Here is a 23,830-nt window from a genome sequence, read left to right on the forward strand (position 1 = left end):
ATCATTCAATAGTAAAAATGTAAAACATATGCAGTTTTAAATGAAAAAAAAAAAAAAAAATAACAAATTATGTGTTGAACACCACCTTAGATTGGGCTCAAAAAAAAACTGTTAGCTCACAAGCAGTTTACCTCACAGTCATCTTTTAACATGCAACCTGAGCTTTAAATGTATTTCCACAAGAAAAAAACTATTAAAAATATGAGAATAATACACCTCTCAACTGGCAGAAAGTAGGCCTATATACCTAGTGCTTTACAGAGTAAAAGCTTGATACAAATGTACATTTGGCCTCAAAACAGAGAACTACTTTGCAAGTAGGCTACTTGTGTAAGTACTCAGAGAGAAAATCTCCACTAGTGAGAGTGTGCGAAGCTGAAAATGTGTCCTTGTGGTCAGTTCGAAAATTTCTGCCCACCTGAATCTATGACACTTAATTTCAACGTTCAGCGTCCAGAAAAATTTAATGAGATCTCCAGTACGGTCGTTTAAACCACGGTCGTTTAAACCAGCCAAAAACATTTGGAGAGAGAGAGAGTGAGAGGGTGTGGAGTTTTAAGTATGTGTATTTAATGCGTTCTATAAAAGGGGATCTGTGCGTCGCTGTACGCGATTGAATGGGCAGCCGCCCCAAGGCTGCGCACGAACAGCAGGCCTTAAAAACCGTCCTCCATCTGTGCCTCCAACTCCGGTTTAAACTTCACATAAAGAGAGCGCCCGTCCCTCAAGACGAGCCCTCTTCTGCAGCTGCGCTCGGCGCCAGTCGGCTCGAGCGCGTGCGCGCGTGTGAACTCACGCCGCTCCAAAGCAGGCGAAGGCCCCGCGTCTTACGCCGCTCCGTCGCGGGCCAACGTCTGCGTTGCGTCGCATGCCCGCAGGCTGCGGCGCTACGGAAGAGCGCACCGTCTCTGTCCCGATGCCAGGGATGTCTCTGGACGCCAATTAATCATGGTGGACATGATTTGGAACAAGGCGTTACACATTTTTTTTGAAGCAGTTGAAAAATAAAATAGGTAAAACTACATACAAAAGCAAATTTGAACTAAAGACATCTGAAATCTCATAAATAGCCTATTCTTCTTCTCCTTCTTCTTCTCTGTTTGTTCATTCTGAGTTGGTTGTTTTCCTGTCAGGTTTATAGATTGACTGAACCCGGTTCTCACTCATACCAAGACAAGCCGGCTGGGTCTTGACGGTTGCGTGAAGGGTAGCCCTCCCACGTCCTTGCAATGTCCGACCTTTAACCCCAGAGGTGTGTGAACTACCTGCAGCTTAATCAACACCTCCGTACGATTTGCAGGACCCCAAATGACATTTATTCCAAAGAACACAAGAGTGTGTGTGTGTGTGAGAGAGAGAGAGAGAGAGAGAGAGAGAGAGAGAGAGAGAGACTCTACAGTTCCTCTAACAAGGAAGGCACAAAGAAATTAATAGTGAATGGGAAATGACCTTGGATAGCGAGGTAAAAATGTAAACCAAAACCCCAAACAGAGGACTGTGGGATGCAGGGGGAAGGCATGTCTTTCCCCACCACTCTCACTCTGTATCATGTCTCCCCCCCCCCCTCCCTCCCCCCCCTCCAGTGAAACGTAATTGTTTTCAGACCAGCCATGACACGGTGGCCCGGGGAGGCGATCCGGACCGCTTATTAGATATGATGGCGCATTTCACAGCTCCGTGATTCGCGGGCAACCCGAGCCCCTGATTACTCAGCGCTTTGACGTTATCTTAAGTTCCCTGTCAAAATTAATTTAGCGTGGGTGGGCCCGCGGAGGGGCCGAGCGGGCGAGGAGATCCCTTTCAAATAAGCCCCGCTTCCAGCGGGCTCCCGGGCGGACGGCCTGGAAACGAATACCCCCGCGCTATCAAAGGGGCCTCTTTTCACGGGGAGAGGAGTGAATGAGGGCCCTGAAAACGGATCCCCCCCCCCCCCGGCTCCGCGGCTGTGGCCTACTTAGACCCCCCCCCCCCTTCCCCGCGACCGCCAAGCGCTGCCCGCCCACCCCCGAAGCGCAAACCGACGGAAATCTGCGGAGGCTCACAGCCCGCGGCGGAGTGGCGGAGTGGCGGAGTACCCGACTGGCACGCGGCCCCCCCCCCCCCGGTTATCCGCGTTTATCCAGCCGTTTCCCGGCCCGGCGAAACCAGAAACCCACCCCCCCCTCCCACCCCCCCAACCATCCCAACCATTCACACTTCATTAAAGGCTCTCTTTTCCCGCCCGTCGCCGGGCAGAAGTGTCCGGTTTGATGAAGCCTAATGGATTACAGCGTTTCAATTCGGCGAGCCGGGGCCCGTTTGCCGGCCCGTCTTAATCTCCTCCAATTAGGCGGCGGCTCCCGGGCCCATCGCCGACATCTGAGCCCCGGAGCACGCCGGACGCCCACCCTGACCCGCAAACGGGTTAAAACCCTCCGCCGGAGAGGGAAGTCTCTCTTTACCCTTCTCTTTCTCTACCTTTCTCTACCCCCCTCCCATCCATCCTCTTCTTCCGTTTCCATAATTTGTCCCAGACACCGATAATTGGATTAGGCAGCAGGTGAATTTCGGACGGCCACCCAAGAGCTGGGGTGGGGTCGGGGGGGTCTTAGAGGTCCCTTCCTCTCGCCCCCGTCCCAAACGGAGCCGCCCATCCGAAACCCGTGCGGCCCGAGCCGGCTCCTGCCCGCTAAACGCTGCTTTTATTTTCGGTCCGGTTCTCCATTATGGGCGTCTTTTCTTTTCGCGATGATTATCCCTTTCCCATCTCTAAGAACAGAAAATACCCCCTAATGCTTAGAAAGCGCCAAAAAAAAAAAGAGCGAGAAAAAAAAATACGTCGGCCCTCTGTAATAATCCTTGAATTACCCACCCCTAGTTTCATTTCAAGATGTGGATCTTCAATTACGACTTTTTCCATTTTCAAAGGAAGAAAAACAGCACTAATGGCATCGGGGTAAGTGGCTTTGTTCGCCAGCCGCATTTACCGTATTCCTAATTGTCCGTCCGCCCGTCTCTAAAGAGCCGCACAGGATAAAAGCATGGAAAATATAGATTTTTCGGGTCCCTCTCACGGGGGAATGGAACCATAATAATCGCCGGAGTCTCTCGCGCGTCCGTCCCCCAGCTCGCCGAGGCCCTCTCTCTCCGGCGCGGAGCGCGCCCAGTCTCTCTCCGGAAAATTTCGACGGGACCTATTTCTCCTCAAATCACCCGTGAAGGGGGTTTTTCAGGCCCCTACGGCAAATCGAGCTGTATGGATCATAAGAGCGGGAATTAGAACGGGTCAGGCTTTGAGTTCTCTTCAAAGCATCCTCGCACCACTACGCTGACCCACTGCAGTGATACATTATGCCCCATAATACCGAGCCGGCGTCTTCGATGCAGACACTAACAGTACAAAGAGAATCGCGCTTTGGACATAGCGCGCGTGTGTGTGTGTGTGTCTATGTGAGCGTTTGCGTGTGTGTGTGTATGTGAGTGTGAGTGTGTGTTTGTGCGTGCGTGCGTGAGAATGTGCGTGCGTGCGTGTGTGTGTTTGCATGCATGCGTACATGTCTGTGTGCGTGCGCGTGTGTATGTGTGTGTGTGCTAGAGACGCAGTTGACCACCATTAAACTTCAACATTGATGCAACACTGAATAAAAAGACATGAGTAGAATTGATATACACCATGCTTTGGGAATTCTTCTTCTTTAGTTTTGCTCTTTTGTATTGCTATTCATTAGCCCCCCTTTGGTCTGAAGTGTTTTACAAACAAACTAGCCTACTTTTCGTTTAACATTATGCTTGCCAATATCAAATTTATAAAATAACTTAATTCTGTGTGTCTGTGTGATATTTACCACTTTTTATACATGGTATGCATTGGCATTGCCATTGTAGACCTGTAAAATGCATTTGCTAATGCAACCTCTTTTTTCTTTAAGTTTAAAGCAGACAAATCGTCCCTTTGTGAGCATTTAACTGAGATTTGTACATTTTCAAAGACTTAATTCCTCTGATACATCCGGTTTAGACTAAACCGTCCCCTTCAAGCTCAAAATAAAAGATCAAGAAAAAAAAAAACAAAGAGTGTATTAATTCACCAATTCACTTCTTAAACAAACCTTTAATGACTGTAAAAACACGTTGACACCTCTGACAGATACTTGGCAGACCCTTTGATGCTCATTAGAAATCACTGTAAAAAGACAGAGGAAAAAACGCACCAACTTCTGTACAGTCTCATCCCTCTGTATAGAAACGAGCATGAATATTAATTCAAATGCAGCATAATCGACTTCACTGAGCCATTTCTGTGCCTAAATACCCAACAATGATAAGCTGTAACAATGCTAGGGAAACAAGCCTTCTTAAGTGATTAGCATGTAAATCTAAATGAAGCAAAAACCAGCAGAAATTATAATTGCACATCAGTTGTAGTTTTTAATAGGAGGAAGGCTGACGCTTAAAACTGGCAAATGGTGAAGCACATTTCAAGGTAAAATGTGAATGGTAGTCTCCCTTAAGCCAGCCATTATCCGTGGCCAATGTGAGCACACTTTGGGGACGTGAGATTGTGAGTTCACATCAATCAAGTGCAAAGGGAACCGAGCACCAAGCACGCTGGTAACAGCTTTCATTACATCAAAAATCAACATCCACTAAGGTCTGGTCTGAGCAATAGCACTCTGACTAAAGCCTGAGGATTTCACTGAATCCTTAGATTCAAACTCAGAGCCAATAACCGCTTCTCCGGTCAATTAGCCTCTGGTGAAATGCTCCAAAACCCTTCCGTGCTATCCATGTGATCACATGACCTGTGTGTTGGGGGTGCGGCTGGGGGGCGGGGAGCGGAATGCGGACTCCCAGCCGAGCCGCAGCGTGGCGCGGTTTCCCCCCCGCCCGTTCCAGTGGCACGGTGCCCGGTTCCTGCCCGCACTCCGCCCTGCTGTTTCGCGAGGGGGAGCGCCTCGCTTGGCCCTAACCCCGCCGACCGTGATCGATCGCTTCTGCCTCTCCGACAGGACGTCTCCGCCGACGCCAACCATCCGTCTCCCGCCCTCCCGGACGCCGGGACGAGCACGATGTCGCACCGCGGGGCCCCCGCGCCCCCGACCGCGGCTCGGACCGCCCGTTTGGGCGGGGGGGGGGGGGGGGGGGGGCGGAGGAGGGGGGAGGGGTGAACGGGCGACGTACTGACCTACAAGCGTTCAGCTTCAGCTTCTCCTCGGTGTCTCTGAGCAGCTGCTGGACGTCCAGGTCCCCAGGCAGGCCCGAGATGGCCCAGTCCACAGAGGCGTGGTCCTGGGGGAAGTCCTCCCACCAATCCATCCCCCTCCCCTGCAAGGAGACAACACACCGGGTAACAACACACCTCTGGGACTGGGTACGCTCTCTCCACACGCCAAACACCCACTCAGTATTCAGCTGCTATTCTAGTTTAGCAATGAAGAGAAGCATCCATTCAAGAGAAAGTGGCAGTCTACGCATATCTGTATTGCTTCATCTGCAGGCATCCTTGGCACAGAAAAAAAAAATTGGCTCTAGACATTTACATTTCTAGAGCCAGCCCCCGAGTGCGGAATAAGAAAAGTTCAATATGCGAGCGCGGATCGGATTTCCTTGTCTCGTGCCAACAGCGGGCATCTCTTTTAACGAATAATACGGACGAGCATTGTTTCAAAGAAAATATTACCTCTGTCAGATTGCCTGTCGGAAAAAATTTATCTTCAGAAATATATACGGCGGCACGAGACATGGTAATTTGATTTCTCTTAAAACAAGATTCTTATCAGCGGTCATAAATCAACTGTATTCTTTCCTCTTTCTCCCCCCCCCCTTCTGAAACAATGAGTGGTTATCATGAGTAATAAATATTTTCCGGCTTATTTCTTTCCCTCTCTCACGTGAAGAAGGGGGGGGGGAACCTACGGTGGGGCCTGATAATAAATGCATAGCTTGCGCGTCGCGAGATGAGGCGTTGCGGGGGGAGTTAGGGAAAAATAAAAAGCTCTTCACTCTCATTTTAAATAAACAATTCATCTCCCGGCCCCGCGGTCCTGAGCGCTCGATGCTTAACATATCCTAACAGCAAATCCAGCTTTCGGGATCGGCCGTATCAACGCAGCCATCATGAGTCAAGTGGAATATAATAGAGAGTGTCAGTGTCAATTTCACTTTTCCCCCCCCCCCCCCTCCCTTTCCCCTTTCGTCTCGGCCGATTTCAATAATCCCTGTCAAACTACAAACGGTCCGTGATACCTCCTGACACGGAAACCTTCGGCTGGCAGACGGAATCTCAACATTCATTTACCCTACACAAAAGAAAGCTGTCCGGCTGGACAAATATTATTTCCTTCTCTTGACAATCTCTACAGTTAAGCTTGTACTGTATTATTTATTATCACCTGGCCCCCTTCTCCTCCGGTGTATCTGAGAAACGAGTTCACGGAGTGACTGGTGATGTGCAGGTTTCCAATCGTGGGATTAGAAAGCCAACAATGTAATTACAAACAGGGAGTGGGGGAGGAGGGGGAGAGGAGACGGGAGTAATGTGGATGCTTCACTGCCTGATACAGTGTCTGATAAAAGCAACAGCAATGGGAAAGGCTAGACTTGTACTGTCCGTGCGTGGAGGCTAGTTAGGGTGCAATGGACTAAGATCTGCTTGGTTGGGATATCATTAAGAGTGTATTTCATATCTGTGTGCCTCCACGCAGCGCAATGCTGGGCTGAACGTGTGCTCTCTGTACATTTGACGCCGCTCGTTGTCTCTACTGCAGAGTGGCAATGTTCCATGTATAGTAACGGGGGTGTTTTAACATACTGTGGACCCTATGCTTCCTGCATTTAACGTTGGCTGCAATTTAAATCAGTGCAATTTTAAATGGCACAAAGCATTGCAATAATAAAAACTAGCCTAAATTAAACAGGTAAATCATTGAGGAGTGTTTAGAAAGCAATCTAATTATCTCAAAAGCAAGCCTGTTGCCAAAACTGTTATTAAATTATTTATTATTATTATTATTATTATTATTATTATTATTATTTAATAAATCAAGATAAATAAATAAATAACATGACAAAATAATTATTTAATTTGGCTAGGCTTTTTCTTGGTTAGTAATTTCAAATTGACTAATGTATGTCACTGAATGAAGGAGTACATTTGATGTGTGTGACAAATGTACACACACACTTATGACAAGCTGACCAGCATGCCACAACCTCTCAGTATTACACTTATTACAACTATTACATTATTTAATGCTTTAATGCTAATTATTATTATTATAATTGTTGTTGTTGTTGTTGTTGTATCAGACAGCACACACCATATTTACAAAATCAAGAGAATATTAAGTAATATCAAACAGAACATTTTATAAAAATGTAACATTTGAAGAAGACAATGACACCGATCGATATTGGGACATGGGTAAAAATGAATATAAGCGCACTTAAACCAGTTCACACAAGGCACACTAACAGGTAAGATTACTAAGATTCAAAAATGTACTCAAAACCTCTGTGGGTGAGCCTCTAAATATATAAGAGTAAGCAGAGATCAAGTCAATATGTAAACTATGAAAAAAATAAAAATAGAGAAGAGAAAAAATTATCAGCAAATAATGAGATAAAGATGCTTCAAATACACAAATCTGATTTGAGCCTTAGTTAGCCTATTTTATGGGCCAGGTCACGATGGATGCAACAAACATGAAACGGAAGTGTTTGAAATGTACCATATAAACAGTTATTATTATTATTATTATTATTATTATTATATTTCAACCAACACACAGATAATTCTGATCTGGCTAACAGAGGCTGAAGAAACAATAGAGTATTCTGCTATTCTGGAAAAAAGATGCGCTTGTTGATAGGCAATAGCCTACTAAAACTTCTGACTGCTCTGATCTTTGACATTATCACAGAACATTAACATTAATTAAAACTTATGAAAAAAAGTAAATGAATGTACATACGCAAATGAATTTATAAAAAGTCTTTAAAAAATAACTAATTATTTTACAATTTAATTGGCAAAATGTATTAATTTATCCTTGGGGAACTCTATAGTACACAAGTGGAATTCCGCTCCAGGTCTGTGGTGCCTCGTCTCTTCATGCAGTTTTCTTAAAATACACGGTCGGTTAAGTAAGTATTAAATAAATAAATAAATAAATAATAATACCTTTTTTCAGTGTCTGGAGAACTGCAGCAATCTTTTCCAACCGGCTATAATGAAGTGACAACTGATTTCGAGAAGAGAACAATCCTTTTTCCGTCCATTTGTTAATTATGTTGTTACTGATCTTGAGTGTTTTTTATACGACATATCTGTATTATTAATAAAGGTTGCTGGCTATAGGGTTACAACGTAAGACTACTAGTTTATAAACAATCAAGCTTAACAATTTGGGTTGTTTCGATACAGATCTAACGTAGTCTGGCCTTTTCGATTCTCATAGTTGTTCAGAATGCTCAAACGATAATTATCAAATAGTTTGGTGTCATAAATAATGAAAAATGCTTACAACGTTTGTGAGATTGCCAAGTTACCCGAGTGCTGGTATAACCACATCTGCATTTATACAAATGTGTCAGCTAGGTAACAGGTTAGCTTCCTCCCTTGGTTAGCTGTAACACAGCCTAAGTTTGCTATTAAATAGATGACATTATACATCGCTAGTTTGCAAGATAAGTAGCGAATGTACCTTAACTACTTAAAGATTAGCTAATTGTCAAAGGATTAAGTTAACCAGCAACCGAGCTAGCTGCATAGTTTCAGCAAACTTGTCATCTCACTAACAGCATTTTCAGCTCAGAATATGGTAGAAATTATTCCATAACTGTAAAAAAATGGTCAGCGTGCCAATCGACCACTTTCTCTTTGACAATAACAGAAATCCGACCCACGATCATTGCAATTTGACTTGACGTTGGCAAATGCAGCAATATACACATACATCCAACAAGAAAGCGTCTCTAACAACCAACCGGAAACAGTATATGAAAAACTTCCGCCTTCTGGAACGCTACAACACAATTTATGGGGTTTTAGTTTTTATCGCTGGTTATTTATTTAATAAAACAGACCACATGAATACTAATTTTATCATAAATACAGCGAAATAATATTCTGAAACGTATCTGGTTTATTTATTTTAAAATATATCTAGTGTATGAATGGTCTACTTTTATCTTATTTTCATGCACACCCCACAATTTGGACCATAGTATCTTAACTGTGTTGGATACCGCACTGTGATGCGCCTGTCGGAAGTGGAAGGGTACCGCCGTTTTTTGAGTTTCCTATAAATTAGTTTATAAGGCACTTCATTATTCCTTAATACACTTTATGTTAAATTTACTGGAGTAATGATAAAGTACACGATGTTAAATTAAAACACCCTCTTTGATGTGGAAATGGTACATACTGTAGTCTATTCTAAAATTTGCCGCACGATGGGAAAGGGGAAGAGCCAGCTAGCTAAATTAGCCGACAAGTGCAATCAAGATTATGAGTCGTATTGAAATAGCCGATACGGGTAGTTTATATGACAGGAAAGTAGTGAACTGTAACGTTTAAAAAATCAACCAGGTATGTAGCAATACTGACGTTACTTCTTTAGTCTGCAAACCTAGTTTTAACATGTTGGATGTAATTGTATGTAGCTATTAGTTAGCTGGCAAAAAGTTTGATTTTTTAGTGAATAAAAAATAAATAAATCATTTATCAGATTGACAGCAGCGCTATATGAAATCAACTAACTTTAACTACATTGTTACATTGACTGCTGAAATTCTAGTTTGCTGGATAGTTCATGTACAGTAAACGCGTCAGCAAACGTTACTGTAAGTTAACTCAATGCAATACTGGAACTGAGACTGACACAGGACAGGGAACGCTTTTCTAGTGGCATCCCCGAATATTCACATTGTCAATCTTATCGGATCCGTACTACTACTTCATTCTTGGGTTACTGTTGTAAATATCTGAAGGGGGAAACTCATTGTCATCCACAGGGGGATGGTGGACACTAAGCATGTATTCCAGATCTCTGGGATCAAAAACGTACACACGAAAGAGAAGCTGCTACGTGGAATCCACCGTCTGGGTGGGAAGTATATCGGTGGCTCTGTGAGTATGCAACATGTGAATAGATTTGTCCATTCATAGTTAGCCACACGGTATACCTTTATACCCATATTTAGGCAGACCATTTGACTGCGGAATCTGATGCCACAGGACTGTTTGTTGTTTAAAATACAGAATGGAAATATGGACGTCCATGATCTCACCGGCGTTTGACCTCTCTCAGTTAACGCAAAGTACAGCGTATTTTCGCTCTCCCCTAGGCATTGTACCGTCCTTGCAACTTGAAAAGTTAATTTTAATTGCGCGTGAGATGCAGATTTAGACCGGCTTGATTAACACTGAGTTCAATTTGAATCCATTCAGAGGGCCGGATTGCACCTGCCGTTCAGCTGATTCATAAGAATAGCATCTGGAGATTAGCTCTGAAAATTGACCTAATTGGTTCTGATGATGCAATGTATTTTTGACTCTTTATTTTTATCCTTGCCCTTAATTGCCTCTTTTTATAGTTGCTGCACCTTCTCTGCATCCCTGGAGCACAAAATGCACTATTGAGTTCTTAACCTTTTTTTCCCCATTCCCTTTCAATGCCAGATAGGTTGTAATGAAAAAGGTTAGTTTTGGGAGACATTTGCCATGTATGTCTGGTTGGGTTTTTATTTTTAGTGAACATTTATTCAAACGTTGAATAATTTGCAGAACATTTGCTTATGTTTTTTGAATACGGAATGCCATGTTTTTCGTATGTTTCAAGGCTATTCCCCATGTCCTCTTGAGCATTCAATTTCACAAACATCCATATCCAATTAAAAACATCCAACATATTCATTATTCTCTTGGGCATGTTCCATTAATGTTTATGGCCTGTTTGTCCTGTGGTTTTGTTACAGTCTAATTTCAAGTGGGTTGATGCTTTTCCCCACGCAATATAATGTGATTAATTGATTTAACCATGCCTCATATTAGCCTATAAGAAACAAATTCCAAGATGGCCCCCACTTTGGTTGCTATTGATAGTAGGAAATTGCTATATCTCATCAACTGTGTGAGGTATGACATGCGATTTATGAGGTTTATGACTATGTTCATAAAAAAAAAAAAAAACATATTATCCACTGGGGCATAATGGAATTTCTCAATGGACATTGATCAGCCCTGCTGTTATGGTTATCATAAAATCATGGTGTAATACCATTGCCGTGTTTTAGCTTTGTTAGATCTAGTAAGTTCAAATCTAATGAACGTCCACGTGATCCACACCAATCACAGCATTCTGGCACTTGACATATGTGTGACCGTTTATGGTGAGCCAATTAGCTTGTAAGGAGGAGGACATTCAATGTAAAGAACTGACCAACTAACCTCCCTTTATGTGTAAATAAGTGGACCAATTGTTATTTGGCACCAGGTTCCCTTCCTCTTAAATGTTTTACATGCTTTTGACCGGTGTAGGCTCCATTGTATTGTAAAAGCTCTCGGCTGCTTCACATTAAAAGTGCTTCATCTGAGGTCTCTGATCTATTTAGCGGTGAACTGAGCTACCCTGCTCCCATTTTAACTGCAAAGTCACGCACAGCCCTGCACTGCCATCTCGGTTTCCCAAATGTGGATCAGTCCAGGCCTCAAATCATTTTGACCTATAACTGGGGTCAGTTACTATAAAGCAGGATTCATAATGGGACTGCACTAAAATATACTATGATTTGCACTGACTTTGTTTCTTGACTATATTTCACCATTGATTACAGGACTAGGCATCTTATGACGTGTTTCTAGCTAATTGTGTTGCCTGTGTTCATTCTCTGTCAAGGAGATGGTTCAAGTCAAAGACGTTATTTACTTCAGGAGAATTTCAGTTTTGGCAATGTTTAAAAGCAAGCAACATATTGTGGCAGAGACAAAGGTTGTGAGATTATTGTACAATCTGCCAACTTTTTATGTTTTATGTCTTCAAATTTCATGTTTTGAGCATCCTAATTTGTATGTCCTCTTGTAGAACTGCTTTGAAGTTTGTAAAGTTGTTGTAGAGGTGACGTATGTACCATCTTCCAGACTTATAGGGAGGGGACAACACACCTGATTGTCAGTCGTCCTTCGAATAGCGAGAAGTTCCTTGCCGCCTGTGCAGGAGGTGAGATGTCTTTTGAGAGTCTAAGAGTCGTACACCAGCGCTAATCTTTTTAATGCATTGCACTTGTGTGCAAAGATTACACCATGCTGGAGCTGAAAATAGGCTTTTTCTCTCAATAGCAGACGCAGAGCTTTTCACTTGTAAGATTACTTTTGCTTGAATGCGCCATGCTCTGGAGATCTGAAGCGGTGGCTGAACCTAATTCAAAGGCGGACAAGCCAGGGTTCTTCACTCAGGCCTCTATCCCAGGAGGGCTTAGCAGTGAATTCCCCCGGCCTCCCTCCTCCTCTCGTCGCAGGGATTTGGGTCGTGAAGCCGGAGTATGTTCGGGACAGCGAGAGGAACGGGGCGTGGCTGCCCGAGGAGCCCTACGAGGTGGACGTGGCCTCGCGGTCTCCCGGGGCGACCAACCCAGTCCGCGCGTGGAGGGAGAGGGTGGCCAGCGGAAGCGTCCTTGGGGCCTTCCAGGGCTGGAGTGTCGTCCTGCTCGTCGACAACGCCAAACGGAACGCCACCATCAAACGGTTTGGCGCCACCTTTCTGCATTCGGTGCTAACCTTGCGCACATAGTGACGCTTGTTTCCGGCTCACTAAACGGCTAACCTTGTTTTGATGCAGTTTGTATGAATGAATTATATGTTACTGTCGCTTTTGTTTGACATTGTCCGTACACGTAAATGACTGTTGGTCTCCTTTTAGGTACGCTGTCACTGAAAGTCTGTGTTTTGCTAATTGTGCTCCTGTGTTTCCAGTAGGCACTGTCATGAATAAAAATGTCAAAGTTTCACTGAACAGTAAATGATCCTGTTACCCTGTTTCCAGAATTCTGATGTCAGGAAAGGCCCGAGTTTACTCTTCCGCGCCTCCATCTGACGTTCGCGTGACACACGTGCTCACCAGCCCCGAGTGCAAGCGCTTGATGTCCCACAAGGAGACGTGCTACTCCGTAGACCACATCGCTCGGCATTTGTTCGGGGTAAGGGGTGATGGAGGGGTGAAGGATAATATTTTAATATGCTTATAACATAATATGATGTTACTCATATATAGAACTGGTATTATTCTGTGGACCAGTTCTGATGTATATTTTAATACATGCTTGTAATACAGTCTTAGTTGATATAGTGCATTTATTTGTATTGCTCCAGTGGACTGCATTGTGCATAATGGAGCAGATATTGTCTATGCTGCATTGTGATATGATATTTCATCACGGGTGTGAGGGAGAGCTGTGTATTACCCATCTCAGTGCTGTGTTACAGAGCCTGTGGTCAGAGGAGGGCTTCAATGAGTCCCTCGACACCTCTGGGTCCAGCAGTCAAGACTGCACTCTTATGGATACGTGCACAGAGTTGGAGGCCAATGACGTGCTCTTTGCCGACCTTGAAAATCAGCTGAGAGACCAGCTCTCAAAACTTGAGGTGAGAACATCGCTCGGGCGGCACGGAGTTACATCATCAGCACTCCGCCAGGTCGTACCCGGTCACGGTCTATGCGAGAGTATACGAGCACGAAATGCATTTCTGTTTTGACCGAAAACTGCTTTAATTGCCTTTCTCCAGAGCCTGAAGAGGAAGCTTGTTTCCACAGAGTTTTTGAATGCGACCACAGCCGATCCTCAGACTCAGGTAGAGATGTTTGAAGCATTTGAGTGCGTGACCGAACATTGCGTTGAAGTGCGTGACTCAGTCTCGAGCGCGTGATTCTATAGCAGGTCGGGTCGTTTTCGTCCGAGCTAAAAGCCCGCAGCTCTCCATGAAGTGATACTTCTACCCAGGATGTGACCCATTAGGGTGAGCTGATTCCAGCTGGCTGTCTCTTTATCAGTGGACTGTGAGTAGGGAGGTTCATTAAGGCCATTATTTACTCTCCTTCCTTTGTATCCCATACACATAGCCCCAATATATAGAAAAAAAATATGATTATATTTTATTTTGAAGAGGAGGTAAGTGAGTTTTAAAGGCAAGTTTCAGGTTACTGATGCCGGGGAGTGACCAGGTTTCCCACATTCTGATGGCTAAACACCACACCCCCCACCCCCACCAACCTGCCTGTATTTTCTCCTTCGCAGACTGTTATGGCGGACTTCAGTAACGTGGACAGCCTGATCGAGTGCGGCTTGCTCACAGAAGCCCTGGAAGAGCTGCAGGGGGCGCTGTACCCTGGCCAACTCCCTCCTGTGCAGGTCCTCCATTCGCTGATGCAACACGCCTTGCTTGTAAGAAAGATTTGTCTCATCTGATAGGCTGCTCACAGCCCCCTGCTAAGACAGAGTGTGTGAAAAGGCATTCAGTTCTGAGCTCTGTTTTTATTTGTTCTTTGATGTCTTTTTGTCCTGCAACTATGGAACATTCTAGCTTTCTCCTACCTGATGGCTGAAGGCAAAAAGGACTGAGTTTGTTTAGTGTTTGCTTGGGAGATGCGCTTTGGAGATTGTTGCTGGAGGTGGTGTTAGTGGGCTAGGGCAGTAGGGGGCAGTCTTTGCAGAGATGGGGATGCTTATAGATCCCATGGTGCTTACTGAAACAGAACGGGTGTTATTTTCAGTGTTCTGCATTGAAGTCAGTTAGCCACACCATCCCTGGCCTTCCCTGTTTGCCTTGTTTCCCCAGGTTCTCTTTGTAATTGGGAAATGTGACCTCAATTGGCTTTACTTTATATGAACGTAACACTTTTTTATGTTTTAGAAGTAATGACTTGGGCCAAGTCTTCAGCCTCATAATCCTACAGTGTAGTACAATGTAGCCATGCAATTATACTTATTTGTAGTTCTCTCTAGTTCTCACAACCAAAGCACATCGAAAGTCTTTTTGTAGTGCTGTGTTCACGAATCTGGAGACCAGATTTCTTCCCCCCACCCCAGTAATTTTTGTTTTGGTTCTGAATTGTTCCTTTTTATCGGTTTTGAACACTTCCTGGTTTGTTTCTCCCGCCAGGGTGAGGTGCAACCATACTTTTACTGCACCTTCCGGGCAGTTTTACACAACATCCTACGGAAAAACCCTTCCTGGGGGTCTCCCGTTGTTGTCAAGTACTTCCAGCGCAGCCTGCAGTGCCCCCAGTGTAAGGGAGGACCACGAGGTCTTCTGGAACTGTCAGTCAGGTAACGGAGACCATCAGTGCTTTTCCTGCTGCTGTTCTCTTACAGCCCATGGTCAGGATTGACCTGTGAGGGACAATGATGTCATTCATTTTAAAACGTGTTCCATCCAGTGGCACTGCCCTTCCTTAATGATCTTACAATTGGGTGGCAATGTAGTATAATTGGTAAGGAACTGGTCTTGTATCCTAATGGTTGCGTTTTTAATTCCTGGGTAAGACACTACCATTCTACCATTTAGCCTGCATTTCTATGTAAGAAGTTGTGCCTGGATAAGAGTGTTGACTAAATGCCTGTCATGTAATGGCTGACCTGCACTTGATGCATTAGAACGCTAGATCTGGAGGGGTATACCTGCCAAGTCACCTGGATGACACTTAGGAAAGGCACTGTGGCCCTCTGTGGCCCTGCATGAGTTTGCATCTCGAGAGGACATTCCCTTCCGTCACAAAGAATTCTTCCTCAGGTTCTGCATGTCCAGCGAACCCACCTGTCACTCACTGCCTCGCCCCGCCCCGCCTGAGCAGGTCCGCTTCCACGTCGAGCTGCAAGGCCTCCTGCTCCAGCTCTTCCAGTTCGAGCTCCAGGCATCCAGCATGGGGTAATGTCCAAACACTTGAAAACTTGAAATCAAATTTAGCAAGTATAGTGCGTGTGAGGTAAGTGACTTCATTAGTATTTGCAAGCATTTTGCTGGTCATGACTAACCTGCATATTGAAGCACCCAAATGAGAAGACAATTAAACATTTTCAAAATGTACAGAAAACATAGTTTAAAATTTTCGCAACCAAGAAGGCAATATGCGATAGAACTACATAGATTACAGCTCTGATAGAATAGGGTATAAGGGGGTAACAGATGGGATCGGGTATAGGGGGTATATAGGGGGTAACTGAAGGGATAGGGTATAGGGGGTATATACTGTAGGTGGTAGCTGATGGGATGTTTCGTGGACCCCCTTCAGGAGAGCGGGAGGGTCCCGCTCCTCTGTACTGGTCAGCACCTTCTGGAGCGTGTGGGACCGCTCCACCCTCTGCACCCGGGCCGTCCAGCAGCTGGCCCAGCTGCTGATCCAGGCGTCTCTCTGGGCACGGCCCTCCTCGGAGGTGAGCGCCCCTCCAGGGCTTTCCCCCCTCTTACTGGAGCAGGACGTCCTGCCCTGCTCTGCTCTGCTCTCAGTGTCTGATACATCCTCCAGGGCTTTCCCCCCTCTCTTACTGGAGCAGGACGTCCTGCCCTGCTCTGCTCTCAGCGTCCGATACATGCAAGATCACGTGGTTCCCCAGAAACGCGTAGCCAAATGGGCCATCGCTGTTCTGCAAAAACAGTGTCTTTATTGGTTTACAATTGCCAAAACAACAAAAACATATTCCTTTAAAAGTCAAAAACGCATAAAGAAAAATCACCTAAGACAAAACTTGTAAACAAAATTGCAACATCAAGACAAACAAGGGGAAATAAATTCTTTAAATCAATAAACATCAATACATATACTGAAAATCAATAAACATCAATACATATACCTAAAACAAAACCATAATAACAGTAAAAATATATATTTTTAAAAGCGCAGGCATTCTCTGTTAAAAACATGTGCCGGGTATTTTTTCCTAACGTTGGGAATCTGTGAACACCTCTTGCGTTTCCAGGACTGGCAGCTGAGGATTGTGGGTACCCTCCACGATATCCTGGCGGTGGTGGTGGAGTACTGGTGTCAGGAGCACAGCCGGCAGAACAGGGACCTGGTGGAGAAAGGGCTGGCGGACCTGGGCCAGTACATCGCCATTCTGTGCCACGGTACATGCTAATCTCCGCTAGCGGTCGTAAAAACAACAGCCAGGGACGCGGGTGACATGTTTTGGGAAATTGCGTCGGGCTGCTCGTTTTGGAACGGGAGGTTACCGCGGAATACGGGGGACCCTGTCGCGGCCAGATTGCGAGACCGTCGGCGTGACGTTCGCAAGCGGCACTTGTGGCGTCTGCGAGGACCGATGCAAAGTGTTTTGGAAATGGGACAATTCACGTAATGGCTTTCAAGAACGGCCATTAAGTTGAAGGAGAATTGGGTTCGGTTTCGTCTTCTGTTGTTTCCTCTTATGTCTGATATGAGTATGAATGGCACAGAAGGGAAATCTTTAACCTCAATTTCATAGCTCAGTTTCATAGAATTTTGGTTGTTGTAATAATAATAACAAACTCAGTTTTTGTGCTTTTCATACAGCCCTTTCCGGGCAATACAGAATGGCGGATGCCTCGATGGCACAATAACAGCATCTTGATAAGCTAAGATACTAAGTTGGTGGAGCCTAATCTCTCAGTTGAGGCTTGTGATTGGTCTCCCGCAGATCTACCTCCTGAGGCCCTCCAGGAGTTCATTCCCAGCATCCCCTCTGTCAGGCTGAGGATGGTCACCGCCGACGCCGTATTCAGCCACCTCTGCAGCCAGAACGGCGTCGTCACGGGAACGGAGCCCCTCTCCTTAACGAAGATCGTAAGTTTTTCAGCGCTAGAAGATTTTTGCATAAATATTTTGTCTGAGAAAATAATGAATTGAGCGATTATGGGAACTGGTTATGGCTCATGAATGGGACTTTGATGTGACAGTATCCACTTCTGTCATTATTCAGCTATTGGTTTCATTTGGTTTGAATACCGGATAAATGAAAAAGAGCTATGGCGGAAGTATTGAATACCGGCCAGCACTGTCTCCAGTGAGTGTCCAGCTGGAGCTGAGCTTGGACGGGACACGGGTGTCCCCGCCGGAGATAGGAAGAGCTCGTCAGAAAGCAGAAGCGCTAAAGGAGCGCTAACGGGCTGTAACCGGCGTGACCCCTGACCCCAGAGTCCCCCCCCCAAGGGCTCGACTTTCAGAGTTACATCGTCAGCTGTGAGGCATCATGGGAAAGGCTCTGCCCGACAACAGTCCCGCTCAAGAGGGGAGTTTTTTTTTTTGTCGTCTCCCCGCTCGACGCGGAAGGCGCGGCGTTTTTGTAATTAACCGAGGCTTCCCCCGAGCTCCCATCGAGCCCGGCAAACAAATTAGGCCTGCCGGACGATTGATTTTAATCCCCCCGCGGGCTGGGGGGAGAGCGGCGGAGAGCTCCGCTCTGCGCTCATTTCCATTTTAAATAAAACGGCCCGTTAAGGTGAGACATCGGCGAAGCAGCCAGGGTGAAATGAGTCTCGCTGTGTTTTATGTTACTTTATTTTTTTTGTTACCGCGAAAAAAGAAAGGTATAGTTCGAGCACGGCCGTTCGATAAGGGAGTTGCAGGGACGAAGTGTGTGTAAGAAATGGAGGAAGGGACCTGTGTGAGTCAGGGTGTCTGGTGGGTTTTCCTGCACAGGTGAATATTGAGTGTAAAAAAAACTTGGAATTGTGGGTAATGCATCTTTGGTAGCTGTTGTTCATGTTAAGTATTATTTGACTGGCACTAGGGACCCAAGAGTAACGCATTATCCTAATTTATGTCAATCAGCCCTTTCTGTATGTGTCAGTTTTTCCCGCTTATTAGGAGCTGCATTGTTTATTTCGAACTACAAACATATATATATTTTTCCCTATCCGTGTTTTGTGTACCATTTTGAAGATCATCGAATGCACTTTTAATGAGTTCCATCACGTAGCCAAAGTAGTCAGGTATTTGTGTTGTAAAAATAGTTATCGTTTCATTACTTATTTTGATCATTTCTACACGGCTCATAATAAAATGATAAAAAGTGCCCAACTGCGGGGGTTCATTCATGGAGTACAAAGCAAAAAAAATGTACGACGAGAACATATTTAATTTATTCACATTTATGTTTATATTGTTGCATATTTTCGAGGGTCCGTGGCCTTCTGAAGCTCCCCCTCCTCCCAAATCCCCACCCCCCTCCCCCAGCCTCCAAATATAGAAGATGCATGTTTTAAATGGTGCTTTATAGAGCTGTAGCTTAACAGTCAGGGCAGCGGTAGCGTGAATTAGCATCCCGCGCACGAGCCGGCGGAGGCAGTCGGCTGTGCCGCCCACTGACCCGCGCTCGTCATCCTCCCCCTGCGGCGGACGGGCACAGCTGCTGCCGCGTCTCCGTGGCGATGGGCGCGGGGTCAGACGAGCGACAGGGCAGGGAGGAGGGCTCCTCTCCCAGCTGGCGCGGCGGCGGGTTGAAATCGCGGTGTCGTGTCTGTCCCCCCCCCCGCCCCCCCAGGTGAGCTCCTACCTCCCGGCCCTGGTCAGGATGAGCGGCCGCGCTCCGACGAAGCCCCGGGCCCCCGCCGTCGAACCCCCGACCGCCAGCTGCGCCGCGGACCGAGGGTCGGCCGCCACCGCCGCCGCCGTCGCCCCGCGGAGAGGAGCGCGGTGAGTACCGGGCCCCGCCTCCCCTCCTCCCTGCCCGCCGGCGACAGGAGCGAGACCCGACGCGACCGTCGCCCACGACGACGGACGGCCGTCCAGACGGGAAGGTTAGGCGGAGCTTTCCCGAGGTCGCGCCTCCGCCGCGGAACCCCCAGGCGATGTTAGCACGACGACGGACCCGTCCAGCCCGCCCACGCGGTTCACTTATTCATCTTCCCTCTGTTTTTAAACCAGAGCTTACATGCTGGAGTACCATTAGCAGACAGTTGGAAGCGGCTCATCGCTGTAGCAGCAATGAGAAAATCTCTAAACAAAAAAAATTTAAAAAAAGAAGCACATCCTCAACATGTCTTTCATTCACTGTCCATTTTGGACACAGCGGTCAGAACAGACGAAGCCATGCAAAGTCTAAGGAAGTTTGTCCCTTTTTTCATTTTTAGTTTGTTGTAGTTCTTGCCTTCTTGGTCTATGCTTGTCTACTTATGTTATTCATCCTGAGTAATCCACTGTATATTCTGTTAAAGATAACTTAAGAACTTAATTGTTTTTTGTATTGTTAAGACCATAAGACGCCATAAGGGGGGGTCACGGAAAAGACAGATCTAAAGACGAAGGGCGGGAGAGGAGGACGCGGAGGCGGCGACTGTGGTTCTGCCGCCCCGGTTAGCCGCGGGTCTGCCGGACCCAAGGCGAGCCCCGGGCACTTTCTCAGAAAACTGACCCGTTCCCGACAGCCAGTCAGCCGACCCAAGACCTGCGAGCGGGTTTACGGGGAGCTCGCGACGCTCCAGAAGTGGGCGGTTTCATTTTTCGGGAAAATAAGGGAGCGTGAGCCTGAAAGTGTCCTGTGAAATGCTCACCGCTAGCTCGTTAGCATGGATTCGTGACACATGCCATCGGCGGTTAAAGCTAAAATGAAACGTTCGGATCATTTTCGGTGGGCTGTCCTATCAGGAATAACGAAAGCATGAGAAGCGCAGTTCATTCGTCTATCATGAGACCACGGCAGTCTTTGGAGGGGAAAGATCTGTGAGTAGGCGGGGCCAAAAAAAAAGTCTTCTTCTAACTCTTCCAGGGCGAGCGGCTATCGTGCTATATGTGAGACTCCCTCAGCTGCGATGCAAGCTGCCATATTAGAACGGTACAGTCAGAGCGAAGGCAAGTCACTGTAAGACGGGAGAGGCTTGTGGGTGGGGACACCTGTCAGCTTGGGGTGATGAGCAGTGCGGGGTGGGACACGCGCGCACACACACACACAAACACACACACACCGCATGCTACACGGTGCAGTTACTCTTAACCGCTAACAAAGAGCCGTGCTATGTGGCGGCTGTGCCCGCCTCACCGTTCTGAAACTCTGCCTGGGTTCTGAGCGGGCCAATTACCAGAAAACAAGCCTCTCCATGTCATGAGTTTCCTCTCACCGTCCTCTTCATATTAGATGCTTTAGAGGCGACTTCATTTAAGCTCGGAGGAGTTCAACTTTATTCGCTGGGAGTTTTGACAGCCCCCAGGGAATAGTGCTGTAGGACTTTCTTTTGGTTATTTCTTTATGTTTGTTCGAAACAAAATCAACAGAAGAAGAGTGACATTCTTGCAGCCCAATTGAAAATTGAATTGACAAGTGAAATCACAACTAAATATCCGCCATTTTGGGTTTACGCTTGATATGGCCGGTAAATAGAGCAATGTGCAGTGATGTATTCTATGGATAACACAGCAGTGAAAATGAACATGCAATTAATCGAGAGTTGGCAATTGGCTGTATCGCAATTCAGAATGCTTAAAGACCACACATGGTAAACAAACTCTAAACGAACATTTTTGGTTTACCTCACAGTTGTCATGAGCACGTATGGGTAATTGGAGCCGAAATTCAGGTTGAATGTTTGGAAAAGTTTCAACCAGTATCACAAAACGAAACGCGGGGAAAGTTTTCGTTTGGACGGCGGCGCCTGTGAGGGCGATTTGTAAGGGCGCGGTACGGACGACCGAACGCTGTCCCTGAGTTTCGTCTTCCTGTCACGCGGGCCTCAGTGGCTTTCTAAGCCACGGGAGATCGAGGCATCGTGTAGACGACGAGGAGAACCGACGTGTTTCCGGAATTCTCTCCGGCCGCCTCGGGTCATTACCCAGCTCTCCCCGTTACCTCACCTGACGCTTTAGAAACCGCCAGGGACGGGAGGGGTGCTTCAGCAGCCTGGAACATACCGTGCGCGCGATGCGCGGGTGGGGGGGGGGGTAGGGGGGGGCGTCCGACGCCCTCCGGAGACGTCACGTTAAAGAGCGACTTGGGACGGTCCCGAGACAGCGATTAGAGCGGAGCCAACGACTGAAAGGTTTCCGATTGCGCTCCCCTCGAGTGAGTCGAGCCGCGGGACGCGTTTGGACGCCCCACTCCCCCCCCCACCCCCCACCCCCGCCCCCCTTCCTCACCTCCTCCAATCCTCTAACAGTGACTCGTAGCTTCCCAGAGTAAAGCGCCTTTCTTCTCGTGACATGGCCTCTGTCACTGATGAGCCGTTCTATTGCGATACTCATGATTTAATTACTCTGATTATTTATTGTGACGCTGTACTTGACTCTAGTAGCCTTCGTCCGTCCCCGACTGTACCCTCCCACTTGACTGCATCCTCACAGTCAATGCTGCTAGACCTTTGTGTCCGTCACTTTTACGTGTTTTTAAAAAGTTGCTCCCATTTTGTGCCTGTTTGTTATTTGAATGTGAGTGTGTGTGTGTGCATGTGCGTTGCGTGTGTGTGTGCGTGGGGGTGGTTGTTTGGGGAAAGGCATTTATCCGGTCGAGTGCAAACGGTCACATCGGGATTACTGAGTTTACAGAGTGCGTGAAGCTTCTGCTGAAATTGGCCCCTCTCTCCTCTCCTGTTAGGGCTGCGGAGGAAGCTGCGGCCCCTGCGGCCCCCGGGGGCCCCGGCTCGGGCAAGCAGAACGTCCCCAGAGGGCTGAACCGAGTCAACGCAGCCGGTGAGACCGTTTCCCCACACCCGTCACTCATAACGGTTCCGCTGTATCTGATCTCTCTTCTGTGATGTCACGTCTGTGGGGTTCACTGGACTTCTCAGCGATGGGAGACTTATATTCCGTTCAATGTCTTTTATTTTTAATTTTTAAACACACTCAGTTCTAATAAAGACGCGCAAACGCGTGAACACACACGCGCACAGTTTAAGAATGTTAAACACGGTAATTATGCCCGCGACTGCGCGGGCGAGTGCAGAGAGAGAGGGAGAGGGAGAGAGAGAGGGAGAGAGAGAGAGAGAGAGAGAGAGGGAGAGGGAGAGAGAGAGAGAGAGAGAGAAAGTTCCGGCAGCGAGCTGCGTGGACTCTGCGTGAACCCACAGCGGTGTCAGTGCCCATATTCTCCCCAGCGCCTGATCAGAAAGGCCTGCCCTGGCAGGGGCGAGAGAGAGAGGGTGGGGGGGGGGGGGGAGGCGGGGGGGGGGCGGCCTGCCTGCACAACACCCCAGGCTGTTCGCGCGTGTTTCCTTCCTCCGCTACGTGCTCTTCATACCGATGCCGTCGCCATTAATTTTTGATGCGACGCCCCTGCAATGTGACTCCGTGCCCCCCCCACCCCCCCCCCCATCCACCATCCCCAATACCACCCCCCCTGCTCCAGCTCTTCCAGTCCCCACGTGCAGCCGAACGGCCGCTCGTTCACCTGTGTGCAACGCTCCCTCCCTCCCTCCCTCCCTCCCTCCCTCCTCTCCCTCTCTCTTTCCCTCCCTCTCCCCTCACTGCTCGTTTACCTTTGGTTTCTCCCTCTGGTGAAGGTTACATCTAAAATTTACATCTGCTTTACAACTCTCACTCAGTGTGGTCGTCGGGGATGGGAGCGAACGTCCAGGTATTCACACGACGGCCACCGAACGGACAAAATGGCGACACAGTAGGACTCAGTAATGGCCAGTTTTTCTGTACCGTGCTGCCAGTACTTTAACGCCAGGACGGCACTGTAATGCCCTCCCCGAAGCACAGCGCCTGCACTTCCACTTGGCACCAGCTCACGGGTAACACCACACATCGCAATCAATGCCGTCTGATTTAATGGCGTCTGCCTGTCTGGAGATCTTGCACTTGCTGCATTTTGAGGAAGCTGGTCCAAGGTGGAAAAGAAATGCTCAAAAAAAGGTAGTTGGTACTTTTGAGCTAAGAGCCCTCAGGGTTTC

The 23,830-nt window shown here is 47.1% G+C and overlaps 2 protein-coding genes across 4 annotated transcripts in view; one reads left to right on the forward strand and one right to left on the reverse strand.

The window, feature by feature from the left end:
* Positions 1-8,961, reverse strand: part of kiaa0825 (KIAA0825 ortholog) — a 116,770-nt gene extending 107,809 nt beyond the window's left edge. For both annotated transcript variants that reach the window (XM_035378888.1, XM_035378887.1), the window contains exons 1-2: positions 8,162-8,961; positions 5,165-5,304 (exon numbers count right to left, since the gene is read on the reverse strand). In XM_035378888.1, the coding sequence (XP_035234779.1) occupies positions 5,165-5,295 (131 nt within the window). In that variant the 5' untranslated portion in view covers positions 5,296-5,304; positions 8,162-8,961. The remainder of the gene's footprint in view (positions 1-5,164; positions 5,305-8,161) is intronic.
* A 251-nt stretch (positions 8,962-9,212) lies between these two features.
* The window catches only part of slf1 (SMC5-SMC6 complex localization factor 1), a 34,376-nt gene continuing 19,758 nt past the window's right edge, over positions 9,213-23,830 (forward strand). Inside the window, exons 1-15 of one of the 2 annotated variants that reach the window (XM_035378903.1) lie at positions 9,213-9,260; positions 9,997-10,111; positions 12,122-12,200; positions 12,499-12,724; positions 13,023-13,176; positions 13,463-13,621; positions 13,763-13,828; positions 14,272-14,418; positions 15,137-15,303; positions 15,767-15,901; positions 16,266-16,407; positions 16,951-17,098; positions 17,647-17,792; positions 19,492-19,643; positions 22,531-22,625. In XM_035378903.1, coding sequence (XP_035234794.1) covers positions 9,238-9,260; positions 9,997-10,111; positions 12,122-12,200; positions 12,499-12,724; positions 13,023-13,176; positions 13,463-13,621; positions 13,763-13,828; positions 14,272-14,418; positions 15,137-15,303; positions 15,767-15,901; positions 16,266-16,407; positions 16,951-17,098; positions 17,647-17,792; positions 19,492-19,643; positions 22,531-22,625 — 1,954 coding nt within the window. In that variant the 5' untranslated portion in view covers positions 9,213-9,237. Of the gene's footprint in view, positions 9,572-9,996; positions 10,112-12,121; positions 12,201-12,498; positions 12,725-13,022; positions 13,177-13,462; positions 13,622-13,762; positions 13,829-14,271; positions 14,419-15,136; positions 15,304-15,766; positions 15,902-16,265; positions 16,408-16,950; positions 17,099-17,646; positions 17,793-19,491; positions 19,644-22,530; positions 22,626-23,830 lie in introns of both variants that reach the window. The other variant, XM_035378904.1, reaches the window with a different exon arrangement.

Source organism: Anguilla anguilla, chromosome 10, assembly GCF_013347855.1.
Source record: "Anguilla anguilla isolate fAngAng1 chromosome 10, fAngAng1.pri, whole genome shotgun sequence".
NCBI classification, from domain to species: domain Eukaryota; kingdom Metazoa; phylum Chordata; class Actinopteri; order Anguilliformes; family Anguillidae; genus Anguilla; species Anguilla anguilla.